Source organism: Colias philodice, chromosome 23 (assembly GCF_061535455.1).
Source record: "Colias philodice isolate Cphi_HAF_F1 chromosome 23, ilColPhil1 Martin Lab GWU primary, whole genome shotgun sequence".
NCBI lineage: Eukaryota > Metazoa > Arthropoda > Insecta > Lepidoptera > Pieridae > Colias > Colias philodice.
The window spans coordinates 497,923-523,711 of record NC_143108.1 but is presented as its reverse complement, the minus strand read 5'-3'; the positions used below and the strand labels follow the sequence as shown (position 1 = coordinate 523,711).

At 32.1% G+C, this 25,789-nt stretch overlaps 1 protein-coding gene across 3 annotated transcripts in view; it reads left to right on the top strand.

Moving 5' to 3' along the window:
* LOC149477836 (thyrotropin-releasing hormone receptor-like) overlaps positions 1-17,712 on the top strand; it is a 73,295-nt gene extending 55,583 nt beyond the window's left edge. For 2 of the 3 annotated variants that reach the window (XM_089709772.1, XM_089709773.1), the window contains one exon: positions 16,368-17,712. In XM_089709772.1, the coding sequence (XP_089565898.1) occupies positions 16,368-17,463 (1,096 nt within the window). In that variant the 3' untranslated portion in view covers positions 17,464-17,712. Of the gene's footprint in view, positions 1-5,762; positions 7,649-16,367 lie in introns of those variants that run through there. The other variant, XM_089709774.1, reaches the window with a different exon arrangement.
* The last annotated feature ends 8,077 nt before the right edge of the window (positions 17,713-25,789 follow it).

Below are 25,789 nucleotides of genomic sequence, written 5' to 3'. Positions count from 1 at the left end.
TTCATTTTTTATATATATAAGATTATATAAATATTATTTCAAGAATATATTAGGATGGGTTTGAAGGATGTAACGTGTTAATAAACACGAATTTTTTAAATAAATATTAATATTTTTTTTGGTTCGTGTGACGTGTCTACTAACTTGTATGTGAAAGAGATACTTATATAAGGAATAATTTATTGTTTTCCACATTTATAAAATTTCATTGATTTTAAATGAATTAAAAACAAAAGATTTTCATGATATTATTATTGCAACAATTTTATAAATTATTTTTTTATTTTTTGTTATAATCGCGAATAGATAGGCAGACGAGATAAAAAGTTTGTTTTAAAAAATGTTGAGATTTTTAACTACTTATACTTAAATAACTACCGTAAATACGTAAAATAGGTAATATTCATAACACTAATAGGTACAATTTATATCCAATTTGCAAGAACTAATCAAACAGAAAACGCAGCGTTCCAAATATTCCACCATTTCAATAAAGCATTAAATTTCAGGAAATTCGACAATTAGTTCGCAATATAAAGTTCCGTGGAACTTCTGTATCGAAAGTTCTGGAAGCTTCGATGGGACAATTGTTAATCCATTGTTTGATGACAGTTTGCGACATCTGTTTCTGAGAATTGAATACTGCATTGGGTCAAAAGCAGGAATTACTTGCGATATAATAGATTTAGTATTCATATAGATTGAAGCCTTTTTAAGTTTATAAAATTTTAAAATCTCACGACAAGTAAATGAATGGACTTGTAAAATATAACATTAAAAAGTTCTGGACTATTCAATCTATCAAATTTTGTAATATAATAATTGTTAAAACTTTTTAAGAGGGTCTATGTTTACGTTAAATTTACTTTTTATAAATAAGTTCTAAGAAAGTAAAAGTTGAACATAACAACTTTATTTTAAACTAGCGGTCCGCCCCGGCTTCGCCCGTGGTACCTACATATTTTGCAATAAACGGTAGCCTATGTTCTTTGTCAGAGTCTAAAGATTATCTGAGCCAAATTTCATCAAAATCGGTCCAGTAGTTTATGCGTGAAAACCATACATACATACATACATACACACAAACCTTTCCTCTTTATAATATTAGTATAGATTGCACTAAAGCAGTTTTTATCATAAATAATTTTATCTAAAACAAGAATAAACCTTCTAGATTTTTCCTTTGTTTCAAATTCAACATAGCATCGCACCCATAAAGTATAGAAATAACTCCGAGAGCGCAACCCTAACGAATAAAACTCCTCGATATCTTGTGATACGCTGTCAAAACGTCCACTAAATTGGCTCGCAGGTTTCCTTACACTTAAAACTTTTCATATTTAGCGTTCAGCATTTTTCAAGCTATACTTTCGGGCCATTTGATATGTAAAGTTGAATTGACTAAGCAATAGGGCTGTCAGAAATGGGAATATATTGAACAAGTTTTGATATGCAGACGTTTTCTGGGATGAAGGGCTATTTTTTATTCAGATTTATTGGCTAGTTTATGCACATGACTGTGTTCGTGTTATATGAGACTTTTGTCGAGCAAGCGTAATTGAATAGTAAATAATTTAATAAATCTTTCGGAGTAATTATGTGGTTATGATATTTGAAAAAATTAACACAAAAAAACAATCGCTAGCAGCTGCACTACAAAACCGATTTCCATGGGATTTGGAATAAAAAATAGCTGAAAACAAAGACTATTTTAAAAAACAAATTGTGTTGAAATTGCGTTAAGTTTTTCCTTATAGTTTTTTTCAAAAATCAACTCAATATGATTGAAATTGGTTAAAGTTTTTTTTCGCACGTGAAACCTCGGAGCATAACTAGTTTTATCTATCTATATGTATATACATGAGTCCTTAAGGGCCTATCTTTATCCAGATCACATGAAACATAATGAACCGTTTCGAGCTTTTTATAGCACTTGAAATGATCATTAGCAGAGAGATAAATTAGTATGCGTGATTACCTTTGAAATTAATGACTGCCGTTTAAACGTTTTCATATTAGAAAAGGCAGTTTTCAAATGAGACTGGTTTAGTTATATGAAAATACATTTACATATATCTATGACGTTCTCGTTTATGATACAAAAATTAAGAAAAAATATTAAAAATACAAAATAGAGAAGAATGATTTTCATATTGATATCATCTCTAGTTTTTCCATTATTTAGTTATTCCTATAATATGTCTTGATAATGTTACAAATAACGAATCATAATTAGAAAATTATAGATATGTACTACTTCTACTTGTATAAGTAGAATTAAGTCAATATTTCATCGTGCTACTAATAATGTGAATAGAATAGTGTTTATGTGCCAAATTACGTAAAGTTCTTTTCAGCAATACCTACTAGTTTGATTACTCAAAATCAAACATTAATTTATTCAAATAGACTTGAATTGATTAACCATTTACTACCTATATATATACCTATATATACCTTATTATTATTACTATATTTATTTGCTAAAAATCAATGTATTAAATCCACACAGAAAATATGCGTTATAAAAACTATAAAAATAAAAATGACAAATGTAATAAGACTTTAATCAAACCACAATAAAAGGCGGTTTATTTTCAACAATAGGTACTTTTGCAGGCAGGTCTGTAAATTACAGTTAACAATACTGATTCTCAGTGACCCAAAAATTGAAAGTAGCCACTCGATTTCACAAAACATACTTGACCTATTTCTTATATACCAAAAGTAGCAATATTTCTCCAATCTATCCATCGAAATCTAAATACAAAGAAAGTGTTTGTCTCACATCAAAAAAGTCTAGAAAGGCTGAACAAATTCTAATAATTTTTGGTTTGTAGTTGTCTCTACTTGATATTTAAGTTTATTTTGCGTAGTAAATAGTAATGGTAAAATTTTCTGTATTTTGATGATCCACAAGCGCTTTTAAACGAAATCTTCACTACATCATCACTACATAGTATAAAACAGATTCTCTGTCCCTATGTCCCTATGTATGCTTAAATCTTTAAAACTACGCAAAGGATTTTGATGCGGTTTTTTTAATAGATAGAGTGATTCAAGAGGAAGGTTTAAGTATATAATTTATTATGTTTTAGAAAAAGCGGGCGAAGCCGCGGGCGGAAAGTTAGTTTTGAATAAATAAATGTTAGGGTTTAGCTTATCGTCTACACGTGTAGAGCCGGGGAAACCAGCTAGTTTAGTACAATATTTTATAAAGAAGTCTGTACAGAATAAGCGGAGACAGATAAATTCAGCAAGTTTCGTCGATAACGTCAAATGAAATAGAAATATAAATAATAAAGTACAGCTTTGCGAGATTATCCGCGGACGCGTGTCAGAAATCGTGCAATTTTATTATATAAATATCATATTCTTGTAAAGATAACTTCTTTTTGTACAATTATTTAGCTGAAAATAAAAGGTTTTTCTTCTAAACGTTCAAACGTGGGAGGATCATTAAATAAATATTGTTTTCCTAATGGTCTGCTAAGAATATTGATTAAAACAAAATTAAAATAAGATGTATTTGTTTTTGTGAGGGATTTTATTTATAGAAATCCTGACATTAGAAATAGGAATTTACTAATAAATATTATATAGTTACTTGAGCGCGTTCTTTTTCGCGATTCATTTTTGTTATAATAGTTTAATAATATGAAACCGAACTTGCCACTTAAAATTAATTATATCTAGGTACTTCATTTAGATGAGAAGAAAACACAATTTTTGAAGTGAAACTTCTATAGGCGCGTTGAGTGTAATATTTCAAGGTCACCATCACGTCATGCAGTAGGGCGACGATTTTGGTATCTTTGAATTTTACGAAGCAGTTTTACTTCTGAACGTGTGCTCGGCACACTAATTTTATAATCTCTGTTACAAAGTTTTTGAATCAATATCTTCGTTACACAAATTGCATCAAAGAGTCACTGACCCCATCAATGGGTCTTCATTAAGTTAACCCCGTCGTGCGATGCAAATTTTTGCTTTAATTAAAAAATAAAGTAGCGATTTAATCCTGTAAGCGGAGCAAGCATTATTGGATAGTGCGCCATGAAACTAGCGTTAAATAGATTTAGAAATATAAAAAGAAACACTTTCTAATTGCTATGTAAAAGTTAACTACTAGTACCCAGTCTCTTTTTTGTGAATGTTTTTTAACTAAAGGTACTTAAATACTTAGTAATATGATTCATAAACGGTTCAGCAAGTAATTGAGCTGAAATAGTATAAAGGACGAACAGTAAAACACAAACAAGAAATCTTAATTTCCAAAATCAGAATTATTGTTTGTGAAAAAAATATCAACATCGACTTTTAAAGTAATTGATGTTTTCTAAACTTGCGATTTATTATAATTATCGAAATTATCCAAACAGCGTCGAGGAATATGTCTATTTATTCATAAACGAAATATAAACCAATGATTTAGTAAATTATATCCGCACAATATAACATGCAATTTAAACTAAACTTGGCATAAATCAAAGTTTACGTATCCTAAATCACACTTATGAATAGCTTAAACCAATCTTTAGAATACATGCAACTAAATAAAAAATATACATCTGCACCACACTATAATATAACCAAGAAGACAAACATATTCTTAAAACCAATTTATCTATCTTTTATCAATACATAACGTAACCTAAAAGCCACGGTTTATGGCCCCAGAGCAACGGTTTGACGACACTTACTTGCAAGTTCTTCTGCATTTTATGGACCATTCCTGGTACCAGTACTAACTTGTACTGTATTGTTCACAATTTGGGTCGCCTTGTGAAATTGAAAGTAATATTACATGCTAGCTAAGAATACGCTTAAAATAATATGTTTTGATATAATCGCTTTGAAGAAGCAGCGCATAATACTAATATTATAAACGAATGTTTGTAGAATGTACGTTTAGACTGTTACTATGTCACGTGAAAACCGCTGGGCGGATTTTGATGATACTTTGCAGTTGTGTAGCTTACTAGGTACTTATCTAGCAGGATAACACATAACACATACCATACATAAGTTATAAAAAATACTTGCTTTTGCCCGCGTGCGGCACAGCTAGTTTAATATTTGCTGACCAAGTTTTTCAATTGTAGGCTCTTGAGGTTGTGTTTGCTTCAAGTTTTGCTCGGGATTTATTAACTTTTGAGGTAGTGATTACTTAACTACTTAGTACTTACAGATAGACTTTTATTTATCAAGTCTTTATTATCAACAAGCCCTAGCGAAAGAAAACGGGTTAAGATTTTGTTTTTAGATGTTTCTATTCAATTATGTATCGATAAGGATATAATACAACTAGCATAGCGTAAATTATTACCCAAAAAGTCTTTAATATCACACGATTTTCATATTCAATATCGTTTTGTAAATATTCAAAAAGATACATAATAATTTCATAAAATAATCGTTTAAAAGTGATAATGACAAATCGTGCATGCGATTAACCGCCAAGAACCCTTTGAGAACAAGGTTCGTACACAACAATATATATGACAGCTTTGTACGACTAGCTTTACATTCGCACCTCACTATGCTTTGCACCCCTGATTTTATCGTCTTTTCCGTTTTTACATACACATTTTCTTTTTCACACATCATTTGTTATAACATGTTTGTTTTTCCTTTCGGTTGGGTTGTTTTTCGTAGTTTTCCTATCTTTTAATTTAGGTATTGTTTTTCTGTTTGCAATTAGAATGAAATGTTAGAGATTAAAATTGTGATTTGGTTTTAATGGATTTCTTCTATTTCAGTCCAATCTTGGGGATCGCGGAGCTGCATACAGTGACGAGGCAAGATGGAACGTTCGAGCAATGTCTAACACAAGCTGTGACGTTTTGGGAAATCACATTCTTCGTGATGGTCATAATATTCCTTTACCTGCTACCTCTTATTATTCTAATTGTCCTGTACACAGTTATAGCTAAGAATTTGATATCAGCAGCTTCCAAAGTGGTGATGAATAAGACAGTAGATCCTTATAATGTGAGAGCAAGAAAACAAGTGATTTTAATGTTAGGGACAGTGGTTCTGTGCTTCTTTCTATGCTTAATGCCTTACCGAGTGTTGGCGCTCTGGATAATTGTTACGCCATCAGAACTATCGGACAATATAAGCCCCGAAAAGTGGTATAATTTATTGTATTTTTCTAGAATAATGTTGTATATAAACTCCGCTATAAATCCAATTTTATATAACTTAATGTCATCGAAATTTCGTATAGGGTTCTGCAAAGTGTGTATTTGTTACAAGCGCACTTCTGATAAGAGTCAGAATAGGCGAGTGCAACGAACTGTAACTAACGGGTCGACGACTAGCAGTAGTCTTTCTAGAACAACGAATAGCTTGAAGAAATTGTTCACACATCGAAGTAGTATCGATAAAAGTGACACAGAAGCCGACACCAAAGAAAGCAAAGATACCGCTAAGCACAACAGATTTTTCGATAGAATATTCAATAACAGAAGATTTATAAGGCAGCACTCAGCTCCGGTGTGTGAGGCTAAACCGAAAAAAATAAACAGAATGCGCAGCGAAGGTAACATGACGGAAGTGAGGAATATTTTACAAGTAGATAGGACAGGGGACGTGGAGGGCGCGAGATTTATAGGTCATTCCAATGTTAAAAATAGACTGGATGTGGAACTCGATCTGGGTAATCGTGATCAAGGATCGCTCAGACGAAGTGTCCTCATAAACAGCGCTAAAGCGAAAAGTTTAGAGGGCGATGGTCATAAAAAGTTCGTTGTCTATGAAAAGATAAAGGTTGATTGCGTTGTCGGCATCAAATCTAAGAGTGTTGATTACGATTTTCCGGAGAGCTTTGTTTGATCTGTGTAGACATCAAGATATATTAACCCATAGAGACTTTAAGATGCTTTTCCACCATTAATGTGCGAGGATGTGTAGCGAGGAATGTGAATGTAAATAACCAATAGTATCGCCACATCCCGGACACTCCATACAAAATTATCGTTTTGACAGTCACACTGTAGAGACTGCAAATGTGTGAGTTAACGCTTTATGGTTGGCGCATTTGTGACTAGCGTAAAAAAAAATTCGCGTTTTTCTGATGAAATACATCCGTAAACAGCACAAAATCTAACCATTTTCTACGAAAAACGATAATCTTAAATCCAAAATAATAAATTACTTTAAGTCAATTTGATTAATGTTGTCAATCTTCGTTGCGTATCGTCCTTGCAGTAAAATGTGGACCATTTTTAGACTGATCGTGCGGGGTGAGGTAAGTGTTTAATTTTGGCGGGAGGCGGTGAGTGTCCGTTCTGTAGCGTTTAGCTACTATTATGTATTCTGTGGTAATTGGTATCGCTTCATACGCTAAACGCTTCAAACTTCAAAAGTGATATGATTTTTTTAACAACCACATTCCTCGCTGCACATTCTCGCACATTATCGGTGGAAAGGCACCCTTATGCTACTAGTCAAATGTACTTTTGAACAAAATATTAGCTATTCTTGCCAATTTTTCAAATGAGGTTATATCCAAGTGTATTGTGGTTATTATAAAAGAGTTATGAGATAAAATGACTATAAAATTGGAGCTTAATAAGTGAAATATTGATTAATCACTGTACATAAATCAAATGCATTTACGTATTATGTAATCTATTTTCATGAAGAGATATGTAATAGTTTTTATATTATGTAATCTGTCGAAAGAAATATAGAAATTTTTATAAAGTTAGATTTTTGTATACAGATATAAAGACGTTTTAATTGTATTTTAATATTTATTTAATTTGGGTTTTGCTATATTTGTTGATAGAATAGAATTTGTTTTTTAATATTATGAGAACCTGATTATGATTTTGTATATATGTTAGGAGGCTTTTTTAGTTTAATTTTTAAGTAAGTTGCAATACTGTATGTAGATAGGTAGTTTAAATTATAATCTTATTGCTTTATTAAATAAAAGACTATTGAAGGATTGTTTAATAAATTAATTGAACAATTGATTGCATTTTATTTATTTTTTTACATTTTATTGAAGAAGTAGATACAGTATTTGTAGTTGATGTATACAAAAAAATATTGTAATCGTCTTAGAAAGACTGACGAACTTACATTTGCCTTTATATTATTTAAATGAATCCTTGGTTTATGAAAGTAAAGATTAAGTAAGTATATTTTTTCATTTCACAAAAACTGAACTGTGAAGACTAAATAAACAAAGTCGCAGGCAGTGCTAGTCTATATAAATAGTATAAATCTGAAGGACTTCTTACTATGGTAATATCAGGAACTACAAGTTCCTTAACACAAAAAATTTGATAGTCCATTTACCGACAAAATACATTTTATAGTCTACAATTACTCTCTATTATTTTTTTTTTCTAAATGTTCTCTAGAAGCACATGAATCGTTACATAGATTTACCTATAAGTATAATACCACCAATAGGAGACCAATCGGAGTAGATAAGCTATGAAAAATATTACAAAAGCGATGAAAATATACCTCTTGAGAGCAGACAAAGTTGCGCGGGTCAGGCGTCAGCTAGTATGAAATAAACAGTAAAGTTTGAAGAGTGGCTGAGATGTTCGAGTGGCAGCAGATGTTACTTACATGTTTGGTTTACTAGTTTTATACGATATTGCTTTAAAGAAATCCTTTTGACAAATTAATAAAAAGTTTATTTTGTGTTATATGTTCGCTTGTTATGTTACATTTTGCAGTATTGTAGACTGTATGTTAATACTATTTTGTTTTGTTGTCAGTCATTAGAAATTGATTCTTAATGAATCAGACTTATGGTTGATATCTATTTTTACTTTTAACTTAGATATAGCAAGTACTGTCAGTAGTTAATACTTTGATTTGTTTGTTTTAATCTTATACAGGGTGTCCCAAAAAGTAGTGATATACTGAAGCTGGGAGGTAGAGGACTTAGAGGGCTATCCGAATCACCCCCATGTGTGTTATGCGATTTTTCGTATTTTCGGAGTTACAAACACCTATTTATTGGTTTTAATGATCATCTTGTTAATAAAAATTTTGCACTTACCACATTTAGATTTAAATTTTTCGATTGAAGCCTTCAGAATAATAAAATGAAATTTTTAGGGTAGCTACCTGATCGATAGAGCAAGTTTTTAAAAGCCAAATGGAAAACCTTTTTTATGTGATTTTATTTTTTTATGGGCCCTTGAAGTTATGAACATACTGGGTAATTTTATCTTTCTTGGCATTTAATTCTTTTTTTTATTCCATTCGAAGATCTAACGATAGTAAATGTTACCATACTGAATTGGCCTATTTTTCAGCTTAGCACACAAAAAAAAATCAAGCATCTAGCGCAATAATTCACGTCACCATAAATAAAAATCTCATCGTACTCGGCGATAGATGAAAAATTGAAAAAAATGTAATAACTCTGAAAATACGAAAAATCGCATAACACACATGGGGGTGATTCGGATAGCCCTCTTGGTCCTCTACTTCCCAGCTTCCGTTCATCACTACTTTTTGGGACACCCTGTATATAAAAATGAATCGCAAAATGTGTTGGTAAGCGCATAACTCGAGAACGGCTGAACCGATTTCGATAATTCTTTTTTTATTATATTCCTTGAAGTACGAGGATGGTTTTTATGTAGAGAAAACGTAAATATGTACCACGGGCGAAGCCGGGGCGGACCGCTAGTATATTATAAGAATGAAAACATTCTTATAACATAGTACAATGTTTGAATGAATATAATGTTTTTAGAATTCCTGTATTTAAATTTTCTGTACTGAACAGTTTTTTAAGAAGCATCTGCAGACTGCATTATATCATTTAAAAACGTTACAATTTAGGTAATAATACAACAGAATCTTCGTTAACTATTACATTATATCTAACTAGCTTTCCGCCCGCGGCTTCGCCCGCGTTTTCAAAGAAAAACCGCATAGTTCCCGTTCCCGTGGGATTTCCGGGTACCTATCCTATGTCTTAATCCAAGTTACCCTATATGTGTGTGCTTAATGTCATTGTAATCTGTTCAGTAGTATTTGCGTGAAAGAGTAACAAACACACACATCCTCACAAACTTTCGCATTTATAATATTAGTAGGATAGTATATATCTGCATCGTCAAAAGCGAAATATTTTCCACATTCCGATATTTATTTAAAAGCAAGTTCGCTTATTGAAGTTTACATTCCGATCCATTATTGTCATAGCGCGGTTATTGCGTCGCCTCGACAATGGTTATTGTGATCTTTTGTGAACTATTTAATAATTTTTGTTGAGAATTTGTTTGTTTATTTGTAAAAGGAAATTATGGATTTAGTAATTATTCGATGGTTATTATAAAAATTCATGAAATATTAAGATTTAATCAAAACTTCATATTTATTTGGCTGGTTCTCAAGACTTTTTTAAGTGAAACTTCTTTAGGCGCGTTGAGAGTAAAAATTCAAGTTCGCGTCATGGCAATACCGTCACGTCATGGAGTAAGGAGATGATTTTAGTATCTTCGAATCTTGGCAAAGAAGTTTCAGTTCTGACACGTGTGCTCGGCACACACGCTCTTTTTTTCCAATTACCTAAGCTTTTCTTTTATATGTAAGTTACTTTCGATAAATAACACTATACAAGGTTTTTTTAAAGTACATTCAACATAAACATCAGGCAATTTAAAACTTAAATTACATCGATGAAAAATATAAAACTCTAAGGTTTTCTTGATAAACACTCTATAATTTTATGAAAATACCTGACCGTATTAACGATCAATGTTCTATAGAAATCTTTTGTTTTCATTCGGTGCACTTTGTTTGAACACTTGAGTTACGTTGAAGGTAAATATTGTTTGCTATATAGGGAAAATTGAATATCGGTATACAATTTTATAAGAGACTAGCGGTCCGCCCCGGCTTCGCCCGTGGTACATATGAAAAATAGATGTTGGCCGATTCTCAGACTTACCCGATATGCACAGAAAATTTCATGAGAATCGGTCCACCCGTTTCGGAGGAGTATGCAGACTAACATTGTGACACGAGAATTTTATATATAAGATTTTAATAGATAAAAATAAGTTTTATATTTTCTTCATGACGTCACGTAGCTACTTTGTGTCAATCTTTTAGTATAGGTACTTTCATAATAACATTTTGATTTTATTCTTTACTAGCGGTCCGCCCCGGCTTCGCCCGTGGTACATATTTCGCAATAAAAAGTGGCCTATGTCCTTTCTCGAGTATCAAAATATCTCTATACCAAATTTCATGCAAATTGGTTTTGTAGTTAAGGCGTGATTGAGTAACAGACAGACAGACAGAGTTACTTTCGCATTTATAATATTAGTATGGATGTGCTATTTATTAAATAGGTTTGAAGTTGGTGCCGAACATTAAGCACTTAGTATTAAGCCCGTGCACCGACATCAAACCTTTTTAATAAATAGCACATATAAATAATATGTAGCAAATCTTTTTTATTTCTTACTTTTCCGTTTTTGAAGTCGGTTGTTTTTAACGCAGTTATTTTTATTAGTGAATATTAAGCTTTCCGTGCGATTAGAGCTTTTTATGAAAATTAAGCTCTCCGTGTGATTAGTGCTTCTTGTGAAAATTAAGCTTTCCGTTCGATTAGAGCTTTTAATGAAAATTAAGCTCTCCATGCGATTAGAGATTTTTGTGAAAATTAAGCTCTCCGTGCGATTACAGCTTTTTGTGAAAATTAAGCTTTCCGTTCGATTAGAGCTTTTAATGAAAATTAAGCTCTCCGTGCGATTAAAGCTTTTTTGAAAATTAAGCCTCCGTGCGATTAGAGCTTTTTGTGAAAATTAAGCTCTCCATGCGATTAGAGCTTTTTGTGAAAATTAAGCTCTCCGTGCGATTAGAGCTTTTGCAAAATTAAACTCTCCGTGCGATTAGAGCTTTTTGTGAAAATTAAGCTCTCCGTGCGATTAAGAGCTTTTTTGTGAAAATTAAGCTCTCCATGCGATAAGAGCTTTTTGTGAAAATTAAGATCTCCGTGCGATTAGAGCTTTTTTGTGAATATTTAGCTTTCCGTGCGAATAGAGCTTTTTGTGAAAATTAAGATCTCCGTGCGATTAGAGCTTTTTGTGAAAATTACGCTCTCCGTGCGATTAGTTTTTTTGAAAATTAAGCTCTCCGTGCGATTAGAGCTTTTTTGTGAAAATTTATCTTTCCGTGCGAATAGAGCTTTTTGTGAAAATTAAGCCCTCGGTGCGATTAGAGCTTTTTGTGAAAATAAAGCTCTCCATGCGATTAGAGCTTTTTTGAAAATTAAGCCTTCCGTGCGATTAGAGCTTTTTGTGATAATTAAGCTCTCCGTGCGACGAGTTTTTTGTGAAAATTAAGCTCTCCGTGCGATTAGAGCTTTTTGTGATAATTAAGCTCTCCGTGCGACGAGTTTTTTGTGAAAATTAAGCTCTCCGTGCGATTAGAGCTTTTTGTGAAAATTAAGCTCTCCATGCGATTAGAGCTTTTTGTGAAAATTAAGCTCTCCGTGCGATTAGAGCTTTTTGTGAAAATAAAACTCCGTGTGATTAGAGCCTTTAATGAAAATTAAGCTCTCCATGCGATTAGTTTTTAGTGAATATTAAGCTTTCCATGCGATTAGAGCTTTTTATGAAAATTAAGCTCTCCGTGTGATTAGAGCTTCTTGTGAAAATTAAGCTCTCTGTGTGTTTAGAGCTTTTTGTGAAAATTAAGCTCTCCATGCGATTAGAGCTTTTTTGTGAATATAAAGCTTTCCGTGCGATTAGAGCTTTTTATGAAAATTAAGCTCTCCATGCGATTAGAGCTTTTTTGTGAAAATTAAGCTCTCCGTGCGATTAGAGCTTTTTGTGAAAATTAAGCTTTCTGTGCGATTAGAGTTTTTTGCGAAAAATAAGCTCTCCGTGCGATTAGAGCTTTTTGTGAAAATTAAGCTTTCCGTGCAATTAAAGCTTTTTGTGAAAATTAAGCTCTCCGTGCGATGAGAGTTTTTTGTGAAAATTAAGCTCTCCGTGCGATTAGAGCTTTTTTGTGAAAATTTATCTTTCCGTGCGATTAGAGCCTTTAATGAAAATTAAGCTCTCCATGCGATTTTATGCGGTTATTAATTCGGCCGGTATATTTTTTTTTTATGTATACCGATTACTCCGAGGTTTCTGAACCGATTTACGTGATTCTTTTTTTGTTCGATGCGGGATGGTGTCGAATTGGTCCCATATTTTTTTTTTCGGATAGGCCCCGTAGTTTTTATTTTATGAGCATTTTAGTCTGTACTCGATGACTAAGTTGATATGTAGGAAGTAATTTTGATTCACTTCCCGGTAACCGATTGAGCTGAAATTTTGTATACGTATGTAAATTTGATAGCGATGAAACATTATCATGACATGAAGCTGATTTGATGATGGAATCGGAAGGTGGCCATAGGAACTCAGTAATATATTGACTCAACTTTATCGAGTTTGGGCTCGTTTGATTCGTGTAAAAAAATACACAAAAAATTATTAAATAAAAATAACTGCGTTAAAAACAACCGACTTCAAAAACGGAAAAGTAAGAAATAAAAAAGATTTGATATTATTAACTACTACATAATATTATTGTACATATTTCGCAATAAAAAGTGGCCTATGTCCTTTCTCGGGTATCAAAATATCTCTATACCAAATTTCATGCAAATTGGTTCAGTAGTTAAGGCGTGATTGAGTAACAGACAGACAGACAGAGTTACTTTCGCATTTATAATATTAGTATGGATGGATTTTCTCTACTGTAGGAAAAACATTAGATTATTTAATTTTACAGGTATGGTAAGTAATGAAATGAATTGTAAGTTTACCAGAATAATTCAATGATGTTATATTCTAAAATGTACTTAGTTAGGGAAGTAACTTTCTGCTGTAGTTATTTTTTGCTATTAACTGCATCTTTTATCCCTACTATTTTTAATCTAACACAAAATAAGTGTTATAAGTTTAATATATGCAATATGCATGTGTTACTGTGTGTCTGTAGAATTTAATCTTCCACGATTGAGTTTGGTATTTTTTCATAAAGACAGTTAAAGAAAGAAAGTTTTATCTAAGAATTGTTCTTAGGTATGCTAACAAGTTGTGCACATTTCAGCGACATCGAACGGCTTTGAACGTATATTATCACTAGCTGCGCTCCGCGGTTTCACCCGCGTGGCTCCGCTCCTGTTGGTCTTAGCGTGTTGATATAATATAGCCTATAGCCTTCCTCGATGAATGGGCTATCTAATACCGAAATTATTTTTCAAATCGGACCAGTAGTTCCGGAGATTAGCGCGTTCAAACAAATAAACGTATCGTTTGCGTAGTTGGTCAATAGAGGTAAGCCGATCAACAAATGTGAAGCAGTGATTGGAATATGAAGGAATATGTCAAAAATAAATATTAAAAATTCATTCCTGTTTTTCCAAGTAAAATTTTTATGTTGAGTTCTATAGTAGATACCAGATGTAAGATCTTATTTTATATCGTTTCCAATCTATACTAATATTATAAAGCTGAAGAGTTTGTTTGTTTGTTTGATTGATTGTTTGTTTGTTTGTTTGTTTGTTTGAACGCGCTAATCTCGGGAACTACTGGTCCGATTTAAAAAAAATTTTTCGGTGTTAGTAAGCTCATTTATCGAGGAAGGTTATAGGCGATATATATTATCACGCTACGACCAACAGGAGCGAAGCCACGGGGGTGAAACCGCGGGGAGCAGCTAGTGTACAATAAAGGGTTTTCTTCAGGATCTAAAGGAAAGGTCCAATTTAAATCTTCGACAGAAAAAGTAAGAATTAATTTGTCAGACGATACATGTAAACAGGATTTAGGTTTCAACAACAAGCCCAAATTCAAATAAAATGTACAAAAGGTTATCCATATGTTAATAAACCTACTTAGTATGCCGGTTTTTATCAGGGATTTACATACGCTGAGTAATTTATTAAATAACGTAAGTAAAAGTTAATTTTACCAGGCGTTCCGTAGTATTTTTAACATAATAATATTATAATTTAAAAATTATATATATATTTTTTTAAATTTATAACTTCTACGACTGAGGTATTTCCAACAGTAATTGATAATTACAAATAGCACAAAATTTAAAGGTAGGTAATATCTTTCAAATGAAAAAGAAACATCAAAATCGGTTCACTCAATCGATTTATCAAATACAAAAAAAAAAAACAGTCGAAATAAGAACATCGTCCTTTTTTTGAAGCCGATTAAAAGACTCCATTAATATCGAATACAGTAACTGAGATCTATACCCTCTATGAACAGTGCCAAAAAGTTGAATATCCTTATAATGGGTACCATTTCTATTCAGTAATGTAGAAAAATTTGCTGAGATTAAGGTAACTTTCGTGAGCAATGCCAAAATGTTGTTTTAATGGCTTTTATTCCCACCCTATAATATTTCACTTGCTTCAATAGCATCGACATACATTCATAATGAAAACTTAGAGGCAGATGAACATTCGTTTCAAATCGATTTTCAAATATATATTTGTTCTATAAGTTTTTATTTATTTATTTATTTATTTATTTATTTAGAATTTCCAACAAAGGATACAGATTACATTTGTTACATCTAATTATTTAAGTACATGGTCTTCTGCACCTTTAATTATAGGAAATTACAGCGTTCAAAATATTTATTACAATTACAATTCGTCAATTTATTAAAAAATATTAGTGTAAAAAAAAATTAAAGAAACTTAATACTTTAATTCTTAACTTTAATTTCCTGAAAGTAAAGAAAAATATATTATTATAATATAAGCAAGGTTAGAATTAAGAAAGAGAGAGCTTCCAACTTAAAACATTAATAGGTTTTAATTATTTACATTAATAGGCCAATTCTTAATTGGAAATTCAAAATAAAATGGGTCCCTAAAGATGCGATGTTATTCAAAGCTATCAGACTAATGTAAATTCAGTAAATAACAACATTCTAATTAGAGTATTGGTTTAACAGTTTAAGGATTACCTGGCAATCAAATTTCCTTCAATAAGATAATATAAAAATTGTTTAAATATTGATCCATCTCAATGTTTACTTGTTTGCATCTGGATTCCATTAACAGTATTTTAACGTTACACATACATGCGGTAGAAATAAAACATTTATTTTGATGGAATATTTAATTTTATCAGATCACAGCTAACCTTAATTCTATGTTGACTTTTATACTCATTACATATTAAATATTAAATACGATAATTTACAAAATATTAATTAATTTTAATTTCACAAAATTGTGCCACACATACACAGACACAGACACTTTACGCACACAACAAGTTTTAAAAACATTTTTTATCAAATAACTGGAAAATAATACGTATTTTCTTTCACAGTCCAATCCTGGGAGTAGCAACATTCACCTACGAGAGGTATGACGACGGCACCGAAGTCCCCGTCTGCCTCACGCAAGCCGACACCTTCTGGTCGGCGTTATTCTTCATCCTGATCATCGCAGTCTTCTTCATCATCCCCCTGGGCATCCTCCTCGTCCTGTACAGCATCATCGCGAAGAACCTCATGGAGAATCCTATACTTATCGCTCATAATAGTAAAAACTCCAATAATGCAGCCAACGTCATTAGATACAGGAAGCAAGTCATTCTCATGCTTGGTACTGTAGTTCTATCTTTTTTCATCTGTCTCCTCCCCTTCAAGGCTCTCACTCTGTGGATCATCGTGTTCCCACCAGAGACAATAATGTCATTAGGTATAGACGGTTATTATATACTTTTGTATTTTTGTAGAGTAATGTTATATTTGAATTCGGCGATCAACCCGATTTTATACAATTTGATGTCTTCGAAGTTTAGAGACGGTTTCGTAAAACTACTGAGAGTTAATAAATTGATGAGGTGCGGCAGAAATTTAAGAGAGAATATGCAAAGGAGAGACACGTTTAACACAACCACATCGACGGGTTTTTCTAGTAGTCAAAATACTAGTGATTCCTTCTGGAGACGATACAGCAATAGAACATCGTCACAAAGATATTTCTTTAACAGAGAAAGCAAAAAATTAAAAGAAGTCAAAGAAGCTTTCGACACAAAAGTTCAACAGATGAAAGTGGGTGAAATTATTAACGTTGAAAACACGAGGCGGAACAGTATGAAAATCATAGCAGCTATGAACGAACTGAATGACGATTTGAGTAATATAATTAATGTAAATAATTCTAAACATGATGATGTAAATTTCGAAGCAGTGAATGATCATAGTGACATAGAAGTACACGTTGAAGATGATAAATCAGAATCTGCTGTTGAAAACAGTAAACAGATACAAATATTGAATTTAGACTCTAAGAACAATGTATATTCTGCGACATTAGACGTGAATGAGCGATGTGATAGAAATAGATATGTTTATGTACCAGATCAAGAGAAAAATATATTTGTATACGATTTTAAAAGTAATGAAAGTTTTGTCTAATTACGGCTGTTGGCAAAGTGCCAAGTAAATCAATGCATTTAGTTAGAATTTATAAATTTTATGTGTAAGTTTGTATAGACACCTTAATATCGTAAGAATGTTTGACAATAGCGAATATAAGATTATTTATATTTATTGTTTTGAAGTAATAGTTTAATTTATTAATGGACCTGATTTACAATACCCAGATAGTCCCACAAAAAATGATGTGTTTGAATGCAAATGTTTTATTAATTTATAAGAAAATAATTAAAAAAAGCAGCGGGATCCTTAGTAATGTAAAGCAGGTCTAATATATAAACAAATGTAATCAATACTGCCTATAAGTGCTATGTTAAAAATACAAGTTACATTTATATCAATTTTTGTGTTTTTATTTACCTTCCAAAGAGGCTAAATGAGTAAAAATCAGTAGTTCCTACATCACTGATGTAACTAAAGTAAATAGCAAAGGATTGCTACAAGATACATAGATAAAAAAAATAAATAAACCACTTTCCAATTGTTAGAAATAGGCCTAATTTAAATAAAAAGATTAATGAAATAGGAAAAATCATCAAAATTGGTCTAGGTGAAAATTTTGAGGTACCTATCAAAACAAACAAAAATTGTCGTCATTTTCCCTGAACCCAATAATTTTATACTCCAGCATTATAGATAAGGAAATAGCTTATAATAGAGCTATTATATTCAGTTATCAGTACCTCATACACGATAACTTTAGATTCAACAATAGAAAGTGATAAACGCATTTATGACGTCATCAAAGCTTTAACATTATCATAGACATAAAAGAGATATCACATGAACATACACCAAGACGGTGTGGTGTAAAATGCGTGCTATATACTATACTATATATGCTATATACTAGTGGTCCGCCCCGGCTTCGCCCGTGGTACATATTTCGCAATAAAAGGTAGCCTTATACCCTTATTACACTACCCGATATCAAGGGCCCTGCATCTAGGGTGTGGCGTGTACCCTAGTTAGTGCGGCGCTTATTACACTTCTCTGCGAATTGGGCCCTAACTCAGTTTATACGCGAATGTCTAGTGAGATAAACGTATTGTTGCATTATACATTATGCCGCCGTCAGTATCGAAACTTCAAAAAGTTGCTGTAGCAGTGGCAACCGTTGACGCAATAACAAATATTAAAAAAAGAAGAGAAAGATCTGGGTGAAAGAGTATTTGCGGTTACGTGAAAAGCTTTCAAATATGCAAATACTAAGCATGCTTGAACTGGGAGTTTTAATGAATTAATTAGAGTAGGTGCAGAACAATTTGAACACTTGTTGAGTTTTAAAACAATGAAATAAACAATTGATTTAAACAATTTATTTATTTGTTAACATGGCGGTGTGATCACAAAAATTTGGAACTTCCCTTTTAAGTTATATAAACCTGTAGTAGGGAAGTTTGGTGACACCTTACATACAAAAGCAGCCACTCCACGCACTAGTCGCGCGGCAACTGAGCTCCCTAACCGCCCTAAACGTTATTACATCACCCAATCTGCAGGGCGCTTAGGGAGCTAGGCAGATCGGGCAGACCCGATCGCCCTAAATCGGGACACTAACTCCCTAAGTCTTATTACACCACTCTTAGTTAGGGTTAGGGTCCCTAAAAATTGGGTGGTCTAATAAGCCTTTATGTCCTTTCTCGGGTATCAAAATATCTCCATACCAAATTTCATGCAAATTGGTTCAGTAGTTTAGGCGTGATTGAGTAACAGACAGACAGACAGAGTTACTTTCGCATTTATAATATTAGTATGGATAAGATATACGATTTTATATTTTTTCCCATTTTCCTATATTAGAATAACACTGAAATAACGGTACAGATTAAAACTAAATTATCTCTGAAAATAATTAATGTATATTAACCTCCTTGATGACGTAGGCTTCTAAAAATATAAAAGCTAAAAGTTTTAACAAATTGTGATTATTTTCATTACTGAAACTTATTACAGTCTCAACTGGAAACAGGAACAACAAAATACTTGTCTTTTTGAGACAAAAATTTTCCTCATGTCATGGAAGACAACAAAAAATAGAGCGCTTTGTAAATATGTTACCTACACATTTAAATAGGATGCGTGCCTAAGGTAGGGTTACCAAGTTACCAACTATATTTACAAAAGTATTGAGCAAATAACTGTTTTTCGGCATTACATAGCAAATATTGAAAGCCCCTTAAAAATAATATATGTATAGACGACTATCTAATAAATAGGCTTGTAGAAGTACTAAAAACATATTATCTTTAATTAATATTAATTAAAATATACAGACAATACTGTTCAATTTTTTTCATTTTTCACATGTTCTCTGTTTTTTGTTTAGTACACTTAAAAATTAAAATATAAAATAATAGGTATATTTTTTCGTGTATAACAAGTAGGCATTGGGCAACCCTATTTTCAGGTGACACATGACTTCATTTATCTTCCTCTTACATAAAGAATAACTTATTCTTCTAATACTATGTATATTAATGAGATAAATAGAATACAATACATTTAGATTCAGACCAATCACTCAAGTAATACGATTTACATTGAGAGCTTTTACGGGTTTACGAGTTTTGCTCAATTGAAACCGATAAGGTCAGTTTAGGCTGGCTGTAGACGAAGGGTAAGATAGAGTAAATAGTAAAGTAACGTATGTATTATTGTCATTGAAAGTTTAAATATACGATTTTTAAAATAGAGAAAAAAAGGACACAGAACGAATTTTTTTAGATATTTAGTGAATTTACTTTTATTAGCTCTACATTGTTTGTTGTATTTTTTTTTGTTATTTATACCTAATTTAAATATTTTAACAGTAACAAATTGCATTTATAAATTTAATTAAGACAAAAGTGTTCTGTAAATCGGTATATAAAATTGATTGAATAATAAAGTATAAGGATATAACATTAAAACAAAAAAATATATACCTATTTAGTCATAATTTGAAAAAATTAAAAAAGGTCCGTCTTCGATCAACGTAGTTTTTCATGTTCATATAAACTGTATACATTCTGCTTTAGATAAAGGTAAAAAGTTTGGTTATACCCTTTTGTTTATTTCACCTAGCGTAGAATAATAAACTTTAGCAAACTGATCTTTTACGATGTAGATATTTGTTTTTCGTTGTTATAGCTTCGGCCACTGAGGTGTAAACAAATACGATTTTAGGTTAAACTTTTATGGAAATGGCACCGTAAATAATAAATTTGGGTTAGATATATATTCATTGATGTGTGTGAAATCCTTGTTTATATTAATTTAGCTGCGCCCCGAGGTTTCACCCGCGTGGCTCCGCTGCTGTAGGTTTTAGCGTGATGATAAATGCCTATAGTCTTCCTCGATAAATGGGCTATCTAACACTGAAATTTTGAAATTTTGAATTTTTCAAATCGGACCGAATTTTAAAAATTACCGATATTTCCGATTTTTCGTTACTGCGATTAGCGCGTTCAAATAAACAAACTCTTCAGCTTTATAATATTAGTATAGATTTTATTTAAGTATTTACTATTACTATTATTAACTGGATTTTTACATATACAAGAATGAAAGAATTATAATACTAAAACATTAACAGAATATAGCCAAAACAGTATAAATTGATTTGTGAAAAACTCGTATTTTATTACATAACATACCTAATATTCATGATTAATTAATAACAACAAACTTACCAAAAGAACCATTTTTTGTCAAAATTGTTGTAGAAAAATACCAACGGTTTTCTGTAATACGTTATACAATTTACAAAACAAAATTCGAAAAAGGCTCGAATTTTTGAAAGAATTCGCGGTTTGATTGCTCAAACGTTTTCAGTTTAAATTCAGCCTTTTCCACTCGAAAAAGCCCGTTTTAAAGTCCAACAAAGAGTGAATATAACAATAACATCATCCGTTGCAGTAAATCATTGCAGCTAAAAAGAAGCTGTCTCATAAATCGTGAAAAGCAGATAGCTGGGCTCGACGCTAACATCATGAGCTTCAGCTTTAGCTTATTTTGCTTTAAAACACTTTAGTTATATAATCATACTTTGCTTGCAATTACGGCTGTTCCCGCGGCTTTGGTGATGTGGTTATAGGACACTCCCTTGGGGATCAGATGTTGCACGCCGATGAAATGTATAACTACATATAGAGTGGTGAAGGCATTTTATATAAATAATTTATCATATTTAAGGCTATAGAAATCGCTTCATTGCGACCTGCTTCGTTGAAAAAAGACAAAGAACAGAATACTTACTTAATATTTTGGCTCCTGAGACACAGTTTTAAACTAGTTCGGGAGCCGAAGGATTCATTATTCTGACCTGTTTAATTATTATGTCAATAAAGAATTTTTTTTATTATTTATTATTATTATTACATGATTTTTCACCACATATTAAAAAAGAAAATACATCAAAGCGTCTCTGTTGCGATAAACTTAAAAACCACTGCACTTATTTTCAGCCTGCTTCCTCCAATGAATAGCAAGATTCTTGAGGAAGGTTGATACAATTGCACGCCTCATAAGCGAAGCGTTGAGGTGGGTACTACTGTCACTTCGCGCAAAACATCTGATTTTTCAAACTTAAAATGTCTTTATGTATCATACATTGCACTTGTAAGATAATACATACACACACATATTAAGAAAAAACACTATTTTTAACGTTCATGATATTTTTGATGTCATTTTTGTTATTTAAACTAGTTAAAAAACAGTTTAAAAAAGTTCTGTCTTGGACGTCCGTGTGTCTGTATGTGCGGATCCTTTTTCTTGTTAACACGATAGCGACCGAAATACTTTACTAATCGAGTCTTTTTTTTTCTCTTACGCTTGAGTATGCTCAGGAATAGAACCCTTTCATTTTTCAGGGTCTGATTCGATGTGGTTTAATTGTTATTAAATAAACAAAAATAAATAAATATTTATTAAAAAAAAATTATGAGGCGTGCATTTTTGGATTTTCCAAATTATTTGTTAAGTTTAGACAACACGGGCGAAGCCGCGGGCAGAAAGCTAGTATTGTATAAGAAAGCTTTATTCGCGGCTAAGCTCGCAAACTCCACGCTTCTTACCTTATCTTAGTTCACCGTTTGTCTGCTATTTAAAATAATGAATGAATGTAAATTGTTACAATGTTTTATATGAATAAATTTCGGATTCAAGTTTTAATGATTAAGTCCAGTAAAGACGTAAAAATACTTACCTAGATACTTTTAAAGATTATCAAGGACATCAAGGTTGAACTTTTGTAATTTATGCGGCAAAGTCATAATTTAGGGGAAAAACTCTTTAAGAAAATGTTCCAAAATTAATCCTTATAATATTGCCTAGTGTTTGATTTTACGCGAGTATTTAAAAATTAAAGACTTTTTAACGGATTTTAAACGCGATTTATTCATTATATTATGTGAACGTGACCACGCTCCCTGTAAAGTGCTCGAAACACCGGGAAAATAATATAATGATAATGAATAAATCGCGTTTGAAATCCGTTAAAAAGGCTTTAATTTCTAATCCTTATAACTTACCTAAACCAACTGCTCAAAACATAACTGTAAGATGTTCTATCATAGATTTCATACGCTACCAAATTGAGAATTTTATTATTTAATTTCGAGAATCTATTGGTACCATTTTAGCAAGCAAACATTCATCTTTCATATGTTAAATATACCTTATTTTACACATTAAGTTTTCCTTAATCTACTACCTTGTTTGTAATCTATCCAGTTTTATCACCCCAATTTCCTCAAGCATCTGGACTCCGAAAGCCATAAATTCTCCCACTTTCCTATAAAAATTCTATAGCACCTTTATTTTCCCGGATTTAATAAACATCTCCCGAACAAATGGGACAAAAACTAAATAGTGTTGCCGACAGTTTTGGGACAACATTAATTAAAGTGCCTCTTGGTCTTGCTATGACGTTGACAAATTAAAAACTTGTACCCTTGTTGTGATTTGTGAACGGAAGTCTTTGAAATTGAGTTTCGTAATACCTTATTAGGTGCATTATAAGTGAGTGAGTGTCGAGACTCGAGTGAAGTCCCATGTCCCCAAGTGGGGTAAGGGGCTTATGCATACATCTGTTTCACTGATCGATTTTCTTTAGGGACAAGTACCTACTTGTCCCTAAAGAAAATCAGCCTTCTCATTCAGATCAGCCTTCTGTGTCCTGCCAGACCGAGACATTTTTTTTTCTTCGTCTCCACCGGGAATCGAACCCAGGACCCCTCGGTTCTACGCTCACGTGGCAACCACTATACCTACTAAGGAGGCGGTCATCGCATTATAAGTAGTTGGCACTTATTATGTCCATTGGACGTTTTGTTTATTAAATGTATATAAAAGAAGCATTGAACTATTATATACAAATACCTACAGGTTGATTAGGTGGCCTTTTTACTTTGTAGTGACCTCAAGGCAATCAAGCAAATTACGAGCTTAAAAATACATTTAGGTCGAACAACAAAAAGGGGAAAGTATAGACATAAATGAAGGTACCTGTGACACACATGGACAAGTTGTTCCATGAATAGGTAATTTATCTCTTAAATTCTTTATTTTTATAAATGGTGGTAAGATATTGATGCAATTAAGTCTATATCTCTTGTGGGTTATTGTTATATTTCACAGCTGTTACACTGAACAATTTTCTTTCAGGAAGCATCCTTGTACTTCTTGGTCGTTATTTTTATTTATCTCTTTCAAAAAGGATCAATTATTGATTCGTTTGCGTAAATTTTATTTTATATATAATACGTATCAATGATATATGATAATATTATCCCTTACAAATAATAATAACATGAGGATTTATTCAAATCTTTTCTCTACATCTATGGTCAAATACTCTAATCTATAATCAAACAAATATTACCTGAGGCATTTTATATTTATTTTAATACCGATACAAATCCTAATCCTAATCTACTATTATAAAGGCGAAAGTTTGTATGGATGTTTGTTACTCTTTCACGTAAAAACTACTGAACCGATTACAATGAAATTTAGCACACATATAGAGGGTAACTTGGATTAACACATAGGATAGGTTTTATCCCGGAAATCCCACGGGAACGGGAACTATGTGGGATTTCCTTTGAAAACGCGGGCGAATCCGCGGGCGGAAATCTAGTTACATATATAAAACACTTGGATGCTTAGATCATTAAGTAATGGATGGAGCACGCTGGCAAATGTTCTAACTAAACTTTCTGCCGGTTTTGGTGCGGGGAGGGTAACTCACACTTTGAAACACAATCACACATTCACAAAAATAATTTGTGTCTTTACAAACTCAAACTATTACAAAATGGACAGACTAGCATGTTTTTGCACACATACATCGATTACACAGAAAAATCTCTATACATATACGTAATAATACAATCGCTCTAAAGGGATGTAACCATATCGATATTACAAAAATAATAATTTTGTTGAAATTAGAAATAACATTAATATTATATTCATAAAAAATACTACACAGGTCATTTGTAACGTTTTCATCATTATTATATGCATACAAAAAAACAATAAAACGCCATTTTATTTGTATTTGAATATGTATTTATTCAACACATGACATATTATATTCAATAAAATAAATATCGGCCCAGAAATTTTTATTATTTCTGTACCGAGGTGTCCATTCTGATTTTCTCCCACAGCATTCAATCCACCTTAGCCTTAAAGCAGGATTTTTTGTAAATCTGAAATATACGCAATATTCGTACATACATATAAATAAAGTAGCTGCTCCGCGCGGTTTCACCCCCGTGGCTCCACTCCTGTTGGTCGTAGCGTGATGATATATACCTTCCTCGATAAATGGGCTATCTAACACCGAAAGAATTTTTCAAATCGGACCAGTAGTTCCCGAGAATAGCGCGTTCAAACAAACAAACAGACTCTTCAGCTTTATAATATTAGTATAGATTACATAATAGAAAGGTTACAAGATTAACATTACAAAAAAAACGGCTAAATGCGAGTCGGACTCGCGCACGAAGGGTTCCGTACCATAAATTTTAATAATCCGTAAATTTTAATAAATATATACAAGACTTACAAAATAAGCATTATACTCCTTTTTTGCAGTTGTGTAAAATTTTAATATAATAAAGATTAATTCTCATCTCATTTCAAATTATACTTAGAAAAATATTTTTTTATCGACGTTCAAGTTAAAAGCAGTCCGTCACTAAGAAAGTCGTAAAAAATAACGAACTTTTAAGCGACGAGTTTTTAAATTCAACTCTATCACTAAATTCATAAAGATTAAATTTGAATTTCTCTTCAAGATAGTCTCGCT